The sequence below is a fragment of the Orcinus orca genome, chromosome 2 (assembly GCF_937001465.1).
Source record: "Orcinus orca chromosome 2, mOrcOrc1.1, whole genome shotgun sequence".
Classification (NCBI taxonomy): Eukaryota; Metazoa; Chordata; class Mammalia; order Artiodactyla; family Delphinidae; genus Orcinus; species Orcinus orca.
Window position 1 is genome coordinate 175,811,172 of NC_064560.1, and position 18,555 is coordinate 175,829,726.

The window sequence follows — 18,555 nt, forward strand, 5'->3', positions numbered from 1 at the left end:
TATCGTCGTGTTTTCATTGTCATTTGTCTCTAGGTAATTTCTGATTTCCTCTTTGATTTCTTCAGTGATCTCTTGGTTATTTAGTATCATATTGTTTAGCCACCATGTGTTTGTGTTTTTTCCTTTTTTTTTTCCCTGTAATTGATTTCTAATCTCATAGTGTTGTGGTCAGAAAAGATGCTTGATATGATTTCAATTTTCTTAAATTTACTGAGGCTTGATTTATGACCCAAGATGTGATCTATCCTGGAGAATGTTCCGTGCACACTTGAGAAGGAAGTGTAATCTGCTGTTTTTGGATGGAATGTCCTATAAATATCAATTAAATCTATCTGGTCTATTGTGTCATTTAAAGCTTGTGTTTCCTTACTAATTTTCTGTTTGGATGATCTGTCCATTGGTGTAAGTGAGGTGTTAAATTCCCCCACTATTATTATGTTACTGTCGATTTCCTCTTTTATAGCTGTTAGCAGTTGCCTTATGTATTGAGGTGGTCCTGTGTTGGGTGCATATATATTTATAATTGTTATATCTTCTTCTTGGATTGATCCCTTGATCATTATGTAGTGTCCTTCTTTGTCTCTTGTAATAGTCTTTGTTTTAAAGTTTATTTTGTCTGATATGAGAATTGCTACTCCAGCTTTCTTTTGATTTCCATTTGCATGGAACATCTTTTTCCATCCCCTCACTTTCAGTCTGTATGCGTCCCTAGGTCTGAAGTGGGTCTCTTGTAGATAGCATATATATGGGTCTTGTTTCTGTATCCATTCAGCCAATCTATGTCTTTTGGTTGGAGCATTTAATCCATTTACATTTAAGGTAATTATCGATATGTATGTTCCTATTACCATTTTGTTAATTGTTCTGGGTTTGTTTTTGTAGGTCCTTTTCTTCTCTTGTGTTTCGCACTTAGAGAAGTTCCTTTAGCATTTGTTGTAGAGCTGGTTTGGTGGTGCTGAATTCTCTTAGCTTTTGCTTGTCTGTAAAGCTTTTGATTTCTCCATCGAATCTGAATGAGATCCTTGCCGGGTAGAGTAATCTTGGTTGTATGTTCTTCCCTTTCATCACTTTAAGTATATCATGCCACTCTCTTCTGGCTTATAGAGTTTCTGCTGAGAAATCAGCTATTAACCTTATGGGAGTTTCCTTGTATGTTATTTGTCATTTTTCCCTTGCTGCTTTCAATAATTTTTCTTTGTCTTTAATTTTTGCCAATTTGATTACTATGTGTCTCAGCGTGTTTCTCCTTGGGTTTATCCTGTATGGGACTCTCTGCGCTTCCTGGACTTGGGTGGCTATTTCCTTTCCCATGTTAGGGAAGTTTTCGACTATAATCTCTTCAAATATTTTCTCGGGTCCTTTCTCTCTCTCTTCTCCTTCTGGGACCCCTCTAATGCAAATGTTGTTGCATTTAATGTTGTCCCAGAGGTCTCTTAGGCTGTCTGCATTTCTTTTCATTCTTTTTTCTTTATTCTGTTCTGCAGCAGTGAATTCCACCATTCTGTCTTCCAGGTCACTTATCTGTTCTTCTGCCTCAGTTATTCTGCTATTGATTCCTCCTAGTGTATTTTTCATTTCAGTTATTGTATTGTTCATCTCTGTTTGTTTGTTCTTTAATTCTTCTAGGTCTTTGTTAAACATTTCTTGCATCTTCTCAATCTTTGCCTCCATTCTTTTTCTGAGGTCCTGGATCATCTTCACTATCATTATTCTGAATTCTTTTTCTGGAAGTTTGCCTATCTCCACTTCATTTAGTTGTTTTTCTGTTTTGTTTTTGTTTGTTTGTTTGTTTGGCTATATTAGGTCTTCGTTGCTGCATGTGGGCTTTCTCTAGTTGTGGCGAGCAGGGGCTACTCTTCATTGCAGTGTGTGGGCTTCTCACTGCGGGGGCTTCTCTTGTTGCGGAGCATGGGCTCTAGGAGCGTGGGTTTCAGTAGTTGTAGCATGCAGGTTCAGGAGTTGTGGCTCGTGAGCTCTAGAGCGCAGGCTCAGTAGTTGGGGCACACGGGCTTAGTTGCTCCACGGCATGTGGGATCTTCCCGGACCAGGGCCCGGACCCATGTCCCCTGCATTGGCAGGTGGATTCTTAACCACTGTGCCACCAGGGAAGCCCATTTTTCTGGGGTTTTATCTTGTTCCTTCATCTGGTTCATAGCCCTCTGCCTTTTCATCTTGTCTATCTTTCTGTGAATGTGGTTTTTGTTCCATAGGCTGCAGGACTGTAGTTCTTCTTGCTTCTTTTGTCTGCCCTCTGCTGCCAATGTTTTTAAAATACAACTTCCTAGGCATTGTCCCAGGGTTCTGATTTAACAGGTCAGGGATGGGGCCCTTAAACACTCACCAAGTTATCCTGATACACAGTCCTCTACTAAAGGACCTACCCTCAGCTGGGCTGTTCAATGAACATGTGGGCAAAATGTGTCAGGCCAACTGATGCCATGTTCTTTCAGAGCCTTTTCCTGAGGCCAATTAAGCAAGGCTGGCTTCTTTTTGTTTCCTGATCCATTATCAGCTATGCTGGAAAGGATCACAAGCTTTGGAGTTAGACCACCTGGGTTCAGATCCTGATGCTGCCACTTCCTAGCTTAGGAATTACCTAACCTCTTGGAGCTTCCTCACCTTGCCCAACACAGGGTAAGCTCTCAGTGTTTACGATGACATTTTTTTAATTTAGGCCCAAAACAACTCTGGCTACTGCTAATGTAGGGTCATCTTCCACAATTCTGGGCAGAAATAAGGGCCTTCCAAACTGTAATGTGGCACTGCTAAGCAAGCCATAACAGCAGATCCAAGGAAACTTGTTCAGGAGAAGTGCAGCCCCATGAATCCCCAGTCAAAGGAAAATTACGAGTATAATCTGCACCATCTGCAGCCTCATCATGTCAGAAATATTCCGAGAAAAGGGACCACATGAGCCCCTCAATTCATCCCAACTGTGACCACAGCGCAGGCAATGATAAATATCTGCCTCCACCACTGAGTGTTTTCAAGGAGCCAGAACGTACCTAATGGGGCAGGTGGGAGGTTTTTCAATACTTTCAGGGGTTTAAAATGATCTTTTAGAGGGAAATTTCCTGTATATAGGATAAGCCCTCAACTATTAATATTTTGCTTATGCTAACAGATATGTATGGAAGTTCAACATGGTGGCTGCTTTTATTAATTTATTGGTTGAACTGTGCAATATACAGGATGGCATAACGCTTCCTTCAGGATTGCAGAGGCTACTGACCAAAGCCTAGAGCAGTGCTGCCCAAGACAATTATCATGTCAACCACATATGTGCTTTAACATTTTCCAATAGCCTCATATAAAAGGTTGGAAAAAAAGCAGGTGAAATTAATTTTAATAACGTTTTATTTAATCACACTTAAAACATTTAGCATTTTCACGTCATCAATATTTTAAAATGAGATATTTTGTGGGTTTTTTCCTTTTTTTTCTACTAAGTCTTTGAAGTCCAGTGTGTGTTTCATGTGGACAGCCCATCTCAATTCATACTAGCCACATTTCAAGGGCTCAGTAGCTATAAGATGGTAGTGGCTACTGTACTGAATCCATGCAGGTGTAAATGCCTCAAACAGCCTGTCAGATAGGATAGACTGAAAAGAATTGCCTATGCTCAACTATTATGATAATCTGAGACCCATACACTCCTAGTAATTGGTTACTAGTAACAATACACTCCTAGCAACATTCTTCTGGGAAGAATGTGACAGATTGGTATGAGTTGATGCATTCATTCTTTCACTCTTTCCAATTCATGCATTCATGTATTCATTAGAGATTTATCAACCACTCATCAGTATTTACCCCAGCTTCACCCTGGTCTTATCTTGACCTCAGGTCCACTCCTCCCCTTTCACTGAAGACTCTAGCCCTGGACTCCCAGTCTTCCCTACCTCAAGTCCTCGCATCATTATTGTGGATAAGCCATCCCAAATCCTAGAAGCTCATTGTCACCACCTCCTCATGACCTAATTCCCACTGTACTTCAGACACCCTTGCTGTGTCATTACAGGGTACTGCTCCACCTCTAGAATCATAAAGTCACACCCCCACTCTAATGGATCCCCTCATGGCTTTCTGCCTCTCTCACTTTCACTCCTGCATCGTCTGTTCTTTAACTCCATTGAACCCATGAGCCATTTTTTAAATTACTCTCTTCCTAATATCGACTCTCTTGCCCACTGTTCTTTGACGACACCTGCCTAGGTTAGTAAAAGCCATTCTTCTTCTTGGCTCTTACATCTGGGCTGCTGAGCACCAGTGAAACAATTAGTAGCCACACAGATTGGAGCTATTAGTGTGCTGGTCTGCAACCTCACTTTAGCCCTCAACCTTCCCCAGCCATCCTATGTTCTTAGCTCTCTCTCCTATTTCCACAATGACCATTCTTTTCAAACTTGCTCCTCTGTTGCCTCCCTTCCTGCTCTGAAGATCAACTTTAGAGAAAAAATAGAACCACCCAGTGCAAACTCTCTGCTCCCCGTTGCCACACCAACACGATGGCCAGCATCAGTAACCACCTTTTCCTCTTTCCCTCCCAACACAGTGGCTGACCGCTCCGCCAGGCTTGGGATCTCCCACTCTTTCCTCCTCAGGAACTGTGCCCCTTCTGCTCACCCCTCTCCTTTTCTTCCCTGACTCCTTCCCATCAACATTTAATCATGCTCAAATCACTCCTATACTATGAGAGTCAGGCGATGTCCCCCTCCAGCCATTCCTCCATCTCCCCACATCTTCAGAGCCAAGCTTCTTGAAAGACTTGTCTGCTCCTCTGTCTCCTTTCTCACCCCTCATTCATCTTCATTCCACTGAGGTACAGCTTCCACCCTCATCACTCCACTGACTCCCCACCAAAGTTCCCAACGCCTTCCTTGTGGATAAATTCAATAGACACTCTCCAAGCTTTATTATTTCTTGAATATTCTGTAAATTTGCATAACTCTCCCTTCTTAGAAGATTCTCTTCCCTCAAGTTCTGTGACTTTCTCGTTTTCCTTCCAACTCTGTGGACATTTTGTCCTAGTACCTTTTATTTCTGTTCCATCCTTTCAATGATGGTATTTCTAGGATTTCATCCTTGGCCTCTCTCCTCTTCTTTAAAGTGCCTCTCTGTGAAACTTTCACCACTCCAATGGCTTCAAATAGCACCCATATACAGATAACTCACATATCTACATTTTTAACCCTTTTCTTGGGCCATAGACTCAAATCCTTCTGCCCATAGATTTCTCCAGCAGATGTCTCAGAAGCACCTCAAAGACCCAACACACAAAGTTGCACTCATTTCCTTCCCCCACTATCCACTAAAAATCCACTACCCCACCTTCTCAGTCCTCTTCTTTGTGAGTGGCACAATCATCTATCAAGTTATCCTGGCTTCCTGCTTTTTCCCCATCTTTTACTTTCATATCTGATCTATCCCCAAGCCCAGGTGGTTTGGCCTTCTTTATATTTATTTAGTCAGTCCACTTCCTCCCCGCAGCCACTCCTAACTGGTGTTGATCGTCCTCCTACCATCCATCCACTTTCCACACCGCGGCCAGAACAATCTTTCTACCATGCAAATCGCGTCGGGTCATACTGCTGGTTAAAAACCTCTTTGCAAACCCTCACTATCTTCAAAATCCAGTGAAACTCCATAGCATAGCATTGAAGGCCCTTCATTATTGCCCTCTGCTCACCTCCCATCTCATCTGTTAGCTCTTCCTTCCTATCACAACTCTCCCTGGAGGCGACAATCACACTGCTCAACTGCCTGAGACTCCAACATGCTGTCGGGACTTTTATATGCTTTTTTCTCAGCCTCAGATACCTCTCCTTCCCCACCAGGTCTACCCCATCCCTCTGCCTTCACCCAATTACTGTCTAACAGGCTTTCAAGACTCAGCCTAGACATTCCTTCCTCAAGGAAGCTTTCCCAGATCTCCTACACCCACCCACCCACAGACACACCACTGCCCACACCCCCAGTCTGGGCCAGAAGCCTCCTCCTATTTGCTTCTGAAACATCCTCGCTTACTTTGGGCTCAACACTGTCACTATCTGTTTACTCATCAGTATCTCAGGAAGTTGTATACTTCATGAGGTTCACCACTCTAATGCCGTCACCCAGCCCAGTGCCCGGGCATTCAACACATTCATTCATTCATTAGTAATTAATTAATGAAATATTCTTCTTTCTGAAGAGCTTTGGTTTCATAAGGAAACCAAGCATAATAACATCCAGACTTACAAAGGCGGACACACAATGGGAACTTCTCTGTATTTTCCAAAGATTTTTTGCTTTACAGAATAATTCTGAAAGTGCTTTTCTTTCAAAGTCCCCCGCATATTTGAAATCTGACTTGATTTACAGTTATCATTTAAAGAAAAACAGCCCTTGCATAAAACTGGATATTATTACACCTAATAATGAGGCATCTGTTTCCTTCTGTGGCTGTGCTCCCTCACCCTGCCTCCTCACATGGCTCCTGCCAGCCTTCTTTCTTTGATTCTTTTCTCTCCATTCCTTCCCTTGGAGTACTAGGGCCTTGCGTAATTATCCCATGCTAATGGCCGTCAAATACAACAGCAAATTTTCTCCCAAAGGACCAGATAGAAAATGTTTTTGGCTTTGCAGGCCATGGGTCTCTGGAGCGACTGCTTGACTTTGCCATTGTAGCACGAAAGCAGCCACAGAAATACCTAACTGAGTGATCCTGGCTGTGTTTCAACAAAACTTTATTACAGAAACAAGCAATGGACCCGACTTGGTCCTCAGGCTGTAGTTTGCCAACTCCCGAAATACATAACCTGAGCACAGACCCTTTTGAAGCATGAACAACAGTTGCCCTGAGTGGGGAAAAACCTTGTCATGTTCAAGGAATAGCAAGGGGGTCAATGTAGAAAAGCTGCAGCCAGACCGACTTCACTTATATCGCAGATCTACCACTTTCTCACTGTTTGACCTTGGGCCAGTAACTTAACCTCTCTGTGCTCAGTTTTCTCCTCTATAAAATGGGAATAAAAATAGCATCTCATAATAGTTGTTAGACAATTTAAATGTGTTAATACATGTAATGACCATCGAACAATGCCTGCACTTGTAAGTGCTCTATAAAAGGTTATAGGATAGTAAAACGTCCCTCTGCCATGATCCCCACTAAAAGATAGATTGTAACAAGAATATTGGCAATAAAGAAGAACACGGTCATTCTCTTAGTATTTGGGACACCTTGCTCTGGGTGACATTCTCTTGGACTCATTTCCAGTCAAAATCACAGCTCCCTCCTCCCCTGAGACTGTCTCTTTTGCCCTGCTCTGTGGATAGCCTGTAGTCAGTCCACCTCCCACCTCTAAATGCCTTAGGCCCACCTCCCAGCACCACGGGGGCTTATCTCACAAACTAGTGGTTTAAAGTACATTTTGATTAGGTGGTCCATCGCATGCTGGTTATGTGGTTTTGGAAATACTAGCCCTGCAAAAAGATGCATATTTTTGACAGTGATGAAAAGATAATACATGGAGAAAGGACAGTCTTTTCAACAAATGGTGCTGGGTCGTGTGAACATCCACGTGCATATATAGGTATATTGTATACTTCACACCTTATCCAAAAATTAACTCCAAATGGATCGTAGAAAAAGTTCTGGCAATGGATAGTGGTGATGGTTGTGCAACATTGTGAATATAATTAATGCCATTGGATTGCACACTTAAAAGGGTTAAAATGATAAATTTTATGTTAGCATATTTTATTATGACAAAAAAGATAATGCATCATAGACCTAAATATAAAAGCTAAAATGGTAAAACTTCTAGCATAAAACAGGAGAAAATCTACATGACCTTGGGTTAGGCAGAGAGTTTAGATATGACACAAAAACATGATCCAGAAAAGAAAAAAATTGATAAAATTTGACTTCATCAAAATTAAAAGTTGTACTCTGTGAGTACATCTTGTTAGACATTGTTAAGAGTAAGAAGCTAAACCATAGACTGAGAGAACATATTTGCAAATCACATTTCTAACAAAGGACTTATATCCAGAACACATTAAGAACTCTCAAAACTCAGCAGGAGAAAAAAAAAAAAAAAAAAAAAAAAAAAACTCAGCAGGAAAATAAACAATCCAATTTTTAAATGGGCAGAAGATCTGAACAAACAACAAAGAAGATATAGGAATGGCCAATAAACATATGAAAGGATGCTCAACATCATTAGTCATTAGGGAAATTCAAATTAAAACCACCACGAAATACCACTACACACTTATTAGACTGGCAAAACCAAAACAAAACTGTCAATATCAAGGATTAGTGAGAATGTGAAGCACTGATGCTCTCATATATTCCTAGTGGGAATTCAGAATGGTACAGCTGCTTTGAATAACAACTTGGCACATTCCCAGAAATGCCTCTTCCCCACACCTTACTTGTCCAGAGCCCACGAATAACAGGGACTCCTAGATGTCTATTTTATTCTTTGGGTTACAGTACGATACCACTGTTTATTTTGCTGTTCAAGTTCCAACCCTGGCTGTGGGAGCTCATTCAGGTTGGCTCCTGGGCCTTTTCAACAGGCCCCCTCTTTTTTATTTTTGTTCTTGATCCCTTCCTTCTTTTCTGGCACCACAGGAATTAACCACCTTTCCAATGAAAATGGAAACCTAGACCTGGGCACTGGCATGCTCATCACCACTGGGTTGTCACTGCTTCTGGTCCCTTTCAGTGGATAAAGCTAGGAAATATATGTATGTATAACAACCCATGCATAGCCCATATATAACCCATAACCCGTATATATTTATTTCTATACCCATCTATCTGTGTATGTATATTAAGCAAAACCCAAACCCATGAATCTACACGGAAAGCTCTGACTCCAATCCAGCATCACTCTTTGTGAGCCCATGAATGCTCCCCAGCATGACCCTTATCAATTTCCGGTACTGCCCTTAGACCCAGGCAAGCAGTGTCGCTGCCCAGTGGCTATTTGCGGTGCCTTCCTCCAAATTTTCTAATTTGCCCTTGGTACCTGAGACCACAGAGCACCAGGCAGAGCACCCCAAACTTAGACCAGGATCTACATACTCTCCGGTCACCATTTTTCTCCTTTAAGTACACTTTCTTATCCTCTGCACCAGCATGGGGTTGACCAGATATCCCAAGGGTCTCCAGGACTTGGGCCTACCGAGTCATCCTAGGAGTCAATCACTCTCTCTGGCTTGTTCAGTATTTCTTTCACAGAACCACATGAGATTGGACCACTAGAATGATGCTGTCATGCTGATTTAGGATGACTCAAATTGTTTATTTGAACAGGAGCTCTGCCAAAAGTATTTATTTGCCCAGGACCCTCACAACCTAGGAGTGGCCCTGTCAATTTCTATCTTGTTTTATACATGTGTTGAAAGGTCCAAGTCTTAACCATATCTGCATTCCCCTCCCCACGATGGTGCCTATCTTAGTGCCTTGAAGGTAATAGATGTTCCATAAATATTTTTCAGAATGAATGCCTGGAGGAATGAGTAATATCTCAGATTTACATATTTCTTTTGATCCAAGGTTCTAACTATGTTTTTCCTACACAAATTCCCAGATCTTCATCATTCTTCTGAGTGGCAAAGAGGGATTTCCATGTCCCCAAGCCCTCCAGTCACTGACCTGCCCGTTGATGTGCTGATAGTTTATCAAGAAGGAACAAACACGCCTCCAGGTTCTCTTGACAGTAAACTGCAAGTGAACTTCAACTCCAAGACACGTGAAAACAGCCAAGGGTGGGAATGATGGTTGGGTGGTTTCAAATTAGGCAGCCTGGTAGTTTGAACAATGCTTTGGCTGTAACAAATTGTAATGATAGAACATATGTTTGTCGTGCTTTGCTTTTGATCTTCTGCTCCAAGGTTGAGGATACTCTCCCAAGGGGTAAAGAAAAAAGCAAGATGAACTGGGAAGAAGAAAACTGACCTCACCCATCACTGAAATATTTCGTACCTGAAGCACCTTGAGAGAAGAACATGGTGGCAGCTCAAAGCAGTCACCTGATTAAGGGGCTTGGGTTTGGTCCTGACTCAGAAGGAAATACAACTCCACCTAGAGGCCCCCGCACAGCACCTGCATACTCACAGCCAAGCCTGGGCTTGGCCCCAGCGGATATAAGAGAAAAGATGACTACCAGAGCCACCAGGAGGCTGGGAGGCTTGCTGTTGCCAGGTCCACCCACGTGGATCACAATGACCGCATGAGGTCATGGAATGTTGAAGATGAAATTAAAGTGGGTCCTAAGTCATAAAGTTGCAGGTGGGTGGGCATCCTTTCAACAGGGCTCCCAGGAATAGAGCTGTACCCCTCTCCTTGATGATCCCGGGAAGTAGCTACCTCTCCCAGACAGAGTTGGGGTCAAATCCAGACATGTCCCACCAAAACCCACTCTCCCCAGGGCTTGCTGGGATGGAAGGATAACTACAGCCCCCAGCCCCCAGGATCTGTCTAGGTGAGGGCAGGGTACGCAAAGTTTGAGACAGAGGTGAACCGACAGGTAGCTTCTTAGGGAAGCAGCAGAAAGGTGGCAAGAAGCTGGCAGCAGCCCCTGAGAGGGCCCCGGCACCATGGACAATGGCGACTCTCTTGAACCTGAGACAAAAGGTGACAATGCATCCCATTTCTCACCACTCAGGCCCTTCTGGCTGCCTCAGTGTAATGCCTAGTGACCACATAGACCGGGAAGCGCCCTTCCCTCCTCTCCTGGGACCCTCTAGAATTGGGGTGATGTGTGACATTGACTTGACTTCAGGGCTTGCCAAACAGGGAGTGAGAGAGTTGGTTGCAATGCTGTGCTGGAACTGGCTCATACAGCTCTGGCTGACTTTAATTTTCATTCTGTGAGCTGGCCCATGTCATGTTGGTAGCTGGAAATCAGCCATGTTAGGAATATTTACACCACCTGAATTGGCTAACATTACAAAGCAGGATTTTTTTTTTTTTCTGGAGAGCCAGTTAAACAGTTACCAACATTCCACTGGTTGGATGGAATTCTAAAATTGTTTATCTAATGAGGAAATTAAGAAATCATCCCTTTTTGAGGGCTACGTCTGATGGCTAAGCTGCTGTATGTCTTCTAAATGTCTGACCACGGCTACTTCCACCCCTTGTCACACAGACCTTGTCTTATAGGCTGGGAAATAAATGTTGGAGCTTGGGTCTATGGACAAGGGCTGAGAAGGACACAAACCTGTATGGAATCTTTAGGAGCTCCACTATCTTAGGAACTGGGTGGTCAAAACTTGCGACCCATGCCATGAATGCTCAGCCCACCCGAAGAGAGAAGGTCGGTTGAGTTTGGACAGGCCATCCAGTGGTGCAGCCTGGCTTCCTAAAACCACTGCATCCTGCTGACGTGGGAGGACTAGCCCTGGACTTTGTGTGGCTTTCAGGAGCCCAGGGCTGTTTCCAGATCAGTGGCCCAATGGCAGAAAAATCACATCTAGCAAGTGCAGGGGACTAGTGTGAGGGAAGCCCAGGACACTTGTATTTAATCATAGCAATTGGTTTCAATCCCAGGGAGATTTGCAAGCCCTTCCTTCTGCGTGGTCATAAATTTGGACTGGAAGGAAGAGAAGCTAGGTCAGGTTCTTAGGAATCAAGTTATCCCTCTCACTCTCTGGAACTGCTTCTGTTCCGCTTTATTTTACACTTGACCCAAGTCACCTGCCCTTCCCCTTGCCCTCCCAGCATCATCTGTGCCTGCCAATGAGGAATTCTAGGCATTAGCACACGTCCTGCCCCTGAAAGAGTAAAGCAGACCCTGAACACCACCCAAGCTAATAAGAAGGAAAAGAAGGAGCAAGCAGGGCTTCCCTGGTGGCGCAGTGGTTGAGAGTCCGCCTGCCGATGCAGGGGACATGGGTTCGTGCCCCGGTCCGGGAAGATCCCACATGCCGCGGAGCGGCTGGGCCCGTGAGCCATGGCCGCTGAGCCTGCGCGTCCAGAGCCTGTGCTCCGCAGCGGGAGAGGCCACAACAGTGAAAGGCCCGAGTACCGCAAAAAAAAAAAAGAAGGAGCAAGCAGCCAACGTCCAAGGCTGGCCCAACACAGGGGGTGGGACAGGAGCGAGGCCTCCAGAGAACACGACGGGCGTTTAGCACAGACGATTCAGCCAGGAGGCAGATCTGTGTCAGGGAAACAGGGCTCATAGAGGGGATCCCCCCTGGCAGGGCTGAAGGAAGGCTGTAGCCCCTTGGCACCTTGAGCCACGCGAGGCTGAGGGACAAAGGCTGCAGCCAGGACTCGGGTTGCAGATGAGAGAAACAGAGGCCCAGGGCGGCCAGTGGTGGGCTCCACCTGAAAGGCCAGCGGGTTTCGTTTCCAGAATCAAGGAGATGAGTTTTTCTTCCAGATGAGAGTGACACCATGTCGGCACGGCAGAGCAGTGAGGAAACACTCTACTGTGAGGCAGAAGCCCCCGTGGCTGTCGAAAAAGAGAAACCAGCCCGGGAGAGCTCAGAAACAGACCTTGAGATCGAAGGTGAGCGAGCGGGGGCCTTTGGCGGGTGAGGGGTGGCTTGCCTTCTTCCTCAGAAGCTGGAGAAATTGGTTTCCCAGTTGGCCAAGGCTCTGCCCGGTGGGATGTGCTGCAGAGGGAACGGGGCAGAAACACCTGTGCTCAGTTTTATGCCACGACCTCCCCGAGGCTGGCCCGGGGGCAGCAGCCTCTGCTGCCCCATGCTCGTGGCTGGACTCATGAGCAGAGGAGTCCCATCAGCTTGCTGAAAGCTGGAGCAATAAGTGACCAGGGGCTTCTGGTTTTCTGAACGTTTCCACATGGCATCTTACATCACCTTTGCAATAGTCCCGGGAGGTAGGCATTATTACCTGCCCTTTACAGAGGGGGGAAACTGAGGTTTAGAAGGATTGTGTGAGTTGCCCAAGGCCACCGAGAGTTTGCCGATGTCTGCCGACCCCATGTTCCCCCCACCTTGTCGCTCTACCTTCCCTATTCCATATTCCAGGGGCCCCTGGAGGATTTACGGCCCATCTTGCATCCTGGCGACGTTCCTCTACTCACATTAGAGTTCTTGTTTCCCCAGCTTGAGAGCCCCGTGTTTTCCTTCCCTGTGTTTGTTCCCTCCATCAAATCCAAGCGTGTCTGGGTATGGGGAGGGGTGCAAGCTGAGTTGGAGCAAAGACTCTGTTATTGCAAACAACACCTCCACCCTCTTCTCCTTTCCAGTTTCCCCAAGGAAGGAAGTGCCAAAAAGGGCACTTGGGAAGCAGGGCCAGAACGGTACTGGCTCCACCTGATGGGCCGGCCCCCAACTTCCTGGGCTGAGGCCAGCCGGCCCAGTGGCCCTTTCCCTCCTGTGTCCCGGTGCTAGGTGGTAGGCTGTGATCAGTGGCAGCAGAGATGCAGGGGAAGCTGCTCTGCTCGTCTCCATGGTCACCGCCCCCCCCACCAGGGTCCACATACAACTTCATCCTCAACACAGACCTCCCTGCCACCGCCCGGGGAGCCTGTTGTTGCCCTCCTAACTTCTTTTCCGCTTCGAGGCTGCTGGTGATATTGCTTGTGACACTGAATTTTACCTGGTTGGCAGGGTGGCAGATGGAAACACTGGATGTTTTGTCCCAGACTCCAGCTTCTAGCTCATTGCCCCTCCCCACCGTCCCTCCCGGCAAGTGATAACATTGTTGCAAGCTGCCTCTAAAACATAACCTAGGGAATACAGCTAGAAGGCGTCCGCAGAATCAACCAGAGCAGAGTGAGTGCCAAGGACAAAGCTGGGGGTTACCTACTCTGCTTTAGCAAACAGGAGCCTCTAACGACTGAATCTGGCACCAACTATTCTGTGTCGGACGGACACCCAGGGCTCAGCTCCTCCAGCTTCTGGTGCCTCTATAGCTGGTGCTGAGATGCTGGGAATGGGGCAGGAAGGGCTTCCTGGGATGAACTGAGACATGAGCCAGGCAGGAATAGCAAGCTGGTGGTGAGGCTACGGAAGAGGGGAAGTTGCTCGGCCACCACGTGCCGCTCTTCCTATACAACAGGCGATTTTGCACCCCAGGGGACACTTGGCAAACTGGGGGTGGGGTGAGGGGTGGGGGGATGCTACTAGAATCTCATGGGCAGAGGCTAAGAATCCTGCCAAATATCTTACACTGCACGGAACAGCCCCTCACAGCAGAGAATCATCCAACTCAAAATGTCCTTAGTGCCGAGGCTGAAAAATCCTGGTCTGCAACCACCGGGAAAAGAAGCCCAGTTTGTAGCTGCGCCTGCAAAATCAACTTCCTTGCAAAGACCTTGTCCTTTCACCAACAAAGCTTCCATTGTCCGTCTTAGAAATGTCTGGGGTGGGTTGGCCAAAGACTCTGAGATCTGAAGGAAAAAAACAGATGCTGGCTTAGATCCCCGCTGACCATGGAAAGCCCTGTGTCAACAGAGCTTGCTTCATGAGGACAGGGCTGTGGGGCATCCAGAACCCAGGGAGGCCCTCTGCCCACCGACCACGAGTCAGGATGGTCTAAAGCCCAAGGAACAAAAGCCCCCAAGAGGTTAGAATGGAGAAGAGCAGCCCCCATTCTGTTCGCTGGTTCAAGTACTTATCAGCTGTGTGTGATTTGGGGCTAGCTCTGTTCATCGGTAAAGTAGGAATGACAGTCCTTTTTGTGAGGAAAAATAACATGCAAGTCTTTGAAAGAAGCAAACCCACTCAAATGCAAGTTTGTTTCTGACGGATTTGGGGGTCTCTCCATCTTGCACTGATCTGCCACCTTCAGAAGCCCACTGTGTCCTACTTGGGCTTTTTCTAGTTGGTACTTCTCTACATCTTTAGTAAAACTGTTTGTGGCTCACATTTTTACAGTGGTAGTGAAACTAAAACTGCAATGGAGACTCCCTCAGCCATCACCAATCACCAGCTTTTTGTCTGGTTGGCCTTTCAAAGCTGTCCTGAGGTGGGCAAGGATGCGCTCACACACCCTTGTGCTCAGTCACTAGATGCAGTCAACCTGGGAAGGTGGGGACGGAGCATATTGTTTCTCCTAGGTAGCGTGGAGCCTAAAACCAGGGGCCTTCTCTCTTACCCAAAGGGAGATGTCCACATGGGGCTTTCTGGATTTAGGGTCTCCCACCACTGGCTGACTTTCCAGTTGGAGCTGGAACATACACCCATAGGGACAGAGCCTCAGACAAGAGGGGACACCAGTCAGAATCAAATGTGGTCTGGGTTAACAGGGAGATAAGGCAAAGGTAGAAGAGAAACTCTGCTTCATCCACTTGCATCTTTTTCTGCAGATACGGAGAAATTTTTCACCACCAAACAAAAGGAGCTGTACCTGGAGGCCTGCAGACTTGTGGGCGTAGTGCCCGTCTCCTATTTCATCCGGAATATGGAGGAGTCCTATGTGAACCTCAACCACCGTGGGCTGGGCCCCAGGGGTACCAAGGCTATTGCTATAGCCCTGGTGGTGAGCATACCAGTGCGGGCACGTGAAGGCTGGCAGAAGTGGGGACTTGACAGGGTGGTAGGCCCAGGAGTCAGAGAGCCCCACCTTGGGACCCTGCATTGCAACCTCTATGCCCACCTTGCCCTAGACTCTGCATGACTACCAGTTGCTTTCCCCAACAGGCATGGATGCCCATTAGCTCCTGGGAAGGAGGCTGCTAGAGACCTGGGCCTTGGAAGTCTATGCTGTTTCCTATTCAGAAAGCAAAGTCACCAGCCTGTGGGCCCTGGAGAAGCAACTGGTCTGGGCTTGGGCCCAAACGCTAATGTGAGAACACAATGCAAAATGTCAACCAGATCTCAATTCCAAAGCTCACCTTTGCCATAAATGAGTTCACTACTGAGCCATTCCATTTGATGTCTGCCTTTTGCAATATGTTAGGTAAATCTTCAAGACCACACTGTAGAGTGGATCATGTTTTCCCACAGGAAGAATGTTCTCTCCAGCTTGGCTTGAATGATAAGACTTGTCCTTGAACTCATCATAGCTTTCTATAATTGATTATATACAAAACTGACTCCATCCCAGGAAAACAGAAAATGTAACAGGTGTATGTCAGCACAACACTGTTCACTTAGGACAGTAAAGAAAAATTTCGATTTTTAAAAAAAGCACCCATTTTTGGAACCATAACTGCATTTGCACTTAGTGCAGGCCCATTAAGAAGTCACATGACGCGAGATTGTGCTGCTCTCTGGGGAGGGGGAGGGAAGGGAGGGAAGGGCAGAGAAAGAACAAAGCCATCTTGAAATTTATGGAGCGTTGAAAGACTGATTAATGAAGTGTTAGGAATTCACCATTACCTCATGAGCTTCATGGAAATAATAATAAAATCCACTCAGAACTTGGGCCACTTGTCTCTCAGTAACAGCAGTTTCTGTTTAAGGGGAGTTTTTCTTCTCTGATTCTTTGTATCATCCATTTGATAATCATTGTGGCATTCCAATGGACTGAACTTTTATTTATCTTTGGTACTGTTTAACTTCTCACATGTTGTGTTTCCCTGGCTTAGAGGAAGAGTATTCCGATAGGAGGGATCATTTTCATACTTCTTTGGGTCTGTCCCTCCTCCACCTATCTCCATGCCGTTGGACTTGGTGGGCTATGAGCCCCTCGAGAGGAGGAATGGTCTCTGTTCATCCCTGTTTCCTCGGCAGTTAGCACAGAGGGTGACAGATACTTACTCGTGTGAAATGAATGTGAATGGATTTGGTGATCAGGCCACCTGCTACACCACATACTGTGCTGGTCCCCGGGATGACTCTGAAAGTGGTCCTTCAGCCCCCATTTCTGCTAAATGACACCTAGACTGGGGGGCCCCCTGAGCCATCTCGCTTGCCTTTGAGCACGACTGAATTTTCCCACCCCTGCAAGAGAGCGGAGGCCCGAAGACACTTCATGAAGGCCCTGGGGGGCCATTCTGCCTTGCAGTAATTCACACTATCACACTTTCCCTTTGCCTGAAACAAGAGCTACTTCTCTCACTGCTTTGTGTGCTCTGAAAACCGCTCAAATTCAAAGACATGTCTGTTCTCTGTGCCTTTCTGCACGGGTAATGGTGGGGAAGGGAAGGACAAAAGTTCTGGTTAGAGCTAACCCCAGTCCCTCATGCTGCAATGCCAGTCATTTCCACCTGTCTTGCTCCCTGTGGGAATGCAGACTAACTTGGATGTAGATATTTATTTAAGATTTAAGTTCCAGCTCCTTCTAAACAGCCTTGAGGCAACATCCTGACTATCAGAGAGTACCAGACAACCCTTAAGCCTGAACTAGAAGAAAGGCCTCTGAAGGAATCAGGCACAGTAAAGGCGTTATGCTTAAATACGCTTCTTAAATAGCACATTCTCCTTAAACTTGGAGTAGGTCACAGGCCTCTCTCCTTAAAGCTAAACAGTTAAAATCTGTTCAGCTCACCCTTGTGCCTCATCTTTTTCAGGACTTTATTTTAATGTCCCTTTTCTAAATCCCCCTTGGTACCCCTTTTGGGGAGGGAGGTGCCCAGAATAAGCATGTCATCCTAGCAAAACTCACTGGGATGGCTTGTCCCTTGCGCTATTCTCCTGTTCCTAGCCACTCCTCCAGAATCGCTAGCCTGCCTCTCTGTACCCTCTGACGTGGCTGGGATATTCGAGAGGGGTGATGGGCTCTGGGCAAGGGCAGGGAACTGACTAGGTCACCAACCACCTCTGTCTCTCTCCCCCTCCCCTTGTGGTGGCTGAAGTCCAACACGTCTGTTCTCACGCTGGAGCTGGCAGACAATAGTATCACGGAGGAGGGCATCTTGAGCCTGGTGGAGATGCTACAGGAGAACTACTACCTGCAGGAGATGGTACTGTGCCCTGTTCTACCAGTTCCTACAACCATGCTTAGAGTCTCAGAACCCACTTCAGAGAAGCCAGCGTCCCCTGCCCGAGGCCAGGCCAGCCTCCAGGCTTTCTGCAATCAGTCTGGGGCCTCCCCTCCCCTGGAAGCAACTTCTCAGAGGAGGTTCCACACATGAGAGCCTGGCCAGGGGCACTGTGTTCCCTGTGGCCGTAGGAAACCCTGAGAAACCATTTCCATCTGGATCTCATAAGCCCCTAAATGAACAAACTTACTTTAGAGTTGCCTTAATGTAAACTTTCTTAAAGAAAATAAAGCCATGAAATAATTCTATAAAATACAGTGTTGCCTGGAGACAGATGTTGATGATGGCTGCACAGCAATGTGAACGTACTTCAGCCCATTGAATTGTACACTTAAAAATTGTTAGGATGGTAAATGTTGCGTTACGTCTATTTTACCACAATTTTAAAAATTAAAAAAAGAAGGGGAAAGACAATTAAGATGCTAATGGCTGGCTTATGTAAAGTCCCTCCCACTCACCTGAAAGGACCATGTCCGTTTATACCCCTACGACTTCTGAGCACAGTGATTCATGCTCGTGAACCAATGAAGGGAATTACAATGATTGCTTACTCTAAATTCATTTTTCAATTGTTTCATGCCAAACCCTCCAAATAAAGTTGTCTTAGGTTTCAAAAAAAATAATAATACAATGTGCTTATCTGAAATACCAGGGC

General features: G+C 46.1%; 1 protein-coding gene across 1 annotated transcript in view; it reads left to right on the forward strand.

Annotated features, from left to right (window-relative positions):
* Positions 1-10,596: 10,596 nt before the first annotated feature.
* LRRC74A (leucine rich repeat containing 74A) overlaps positions 10,597-18,555 on the forward strand; it is a 29,515-nt gene continuing 21,556 nt past the window's right edge. The window contains exons 1-4 of the mRNA XM_049705862.1: positions 10,597-10,633; positions 12,384-12,512; positions 15,282-15,454; positions 17,715-17,822. Coding sequence (XP_049561819.1) covers positions 10,597-10,633; positions 12,384-12,512; positions 15,282-15,454; positions 17,715-17,822 — 447 coding nt within the window. The remainder of the gene's footprint in view (positions 10,634-12,383; positions 12,513-15,281; positions 15,455-17,714; positions 17,823-18,555) is intronic.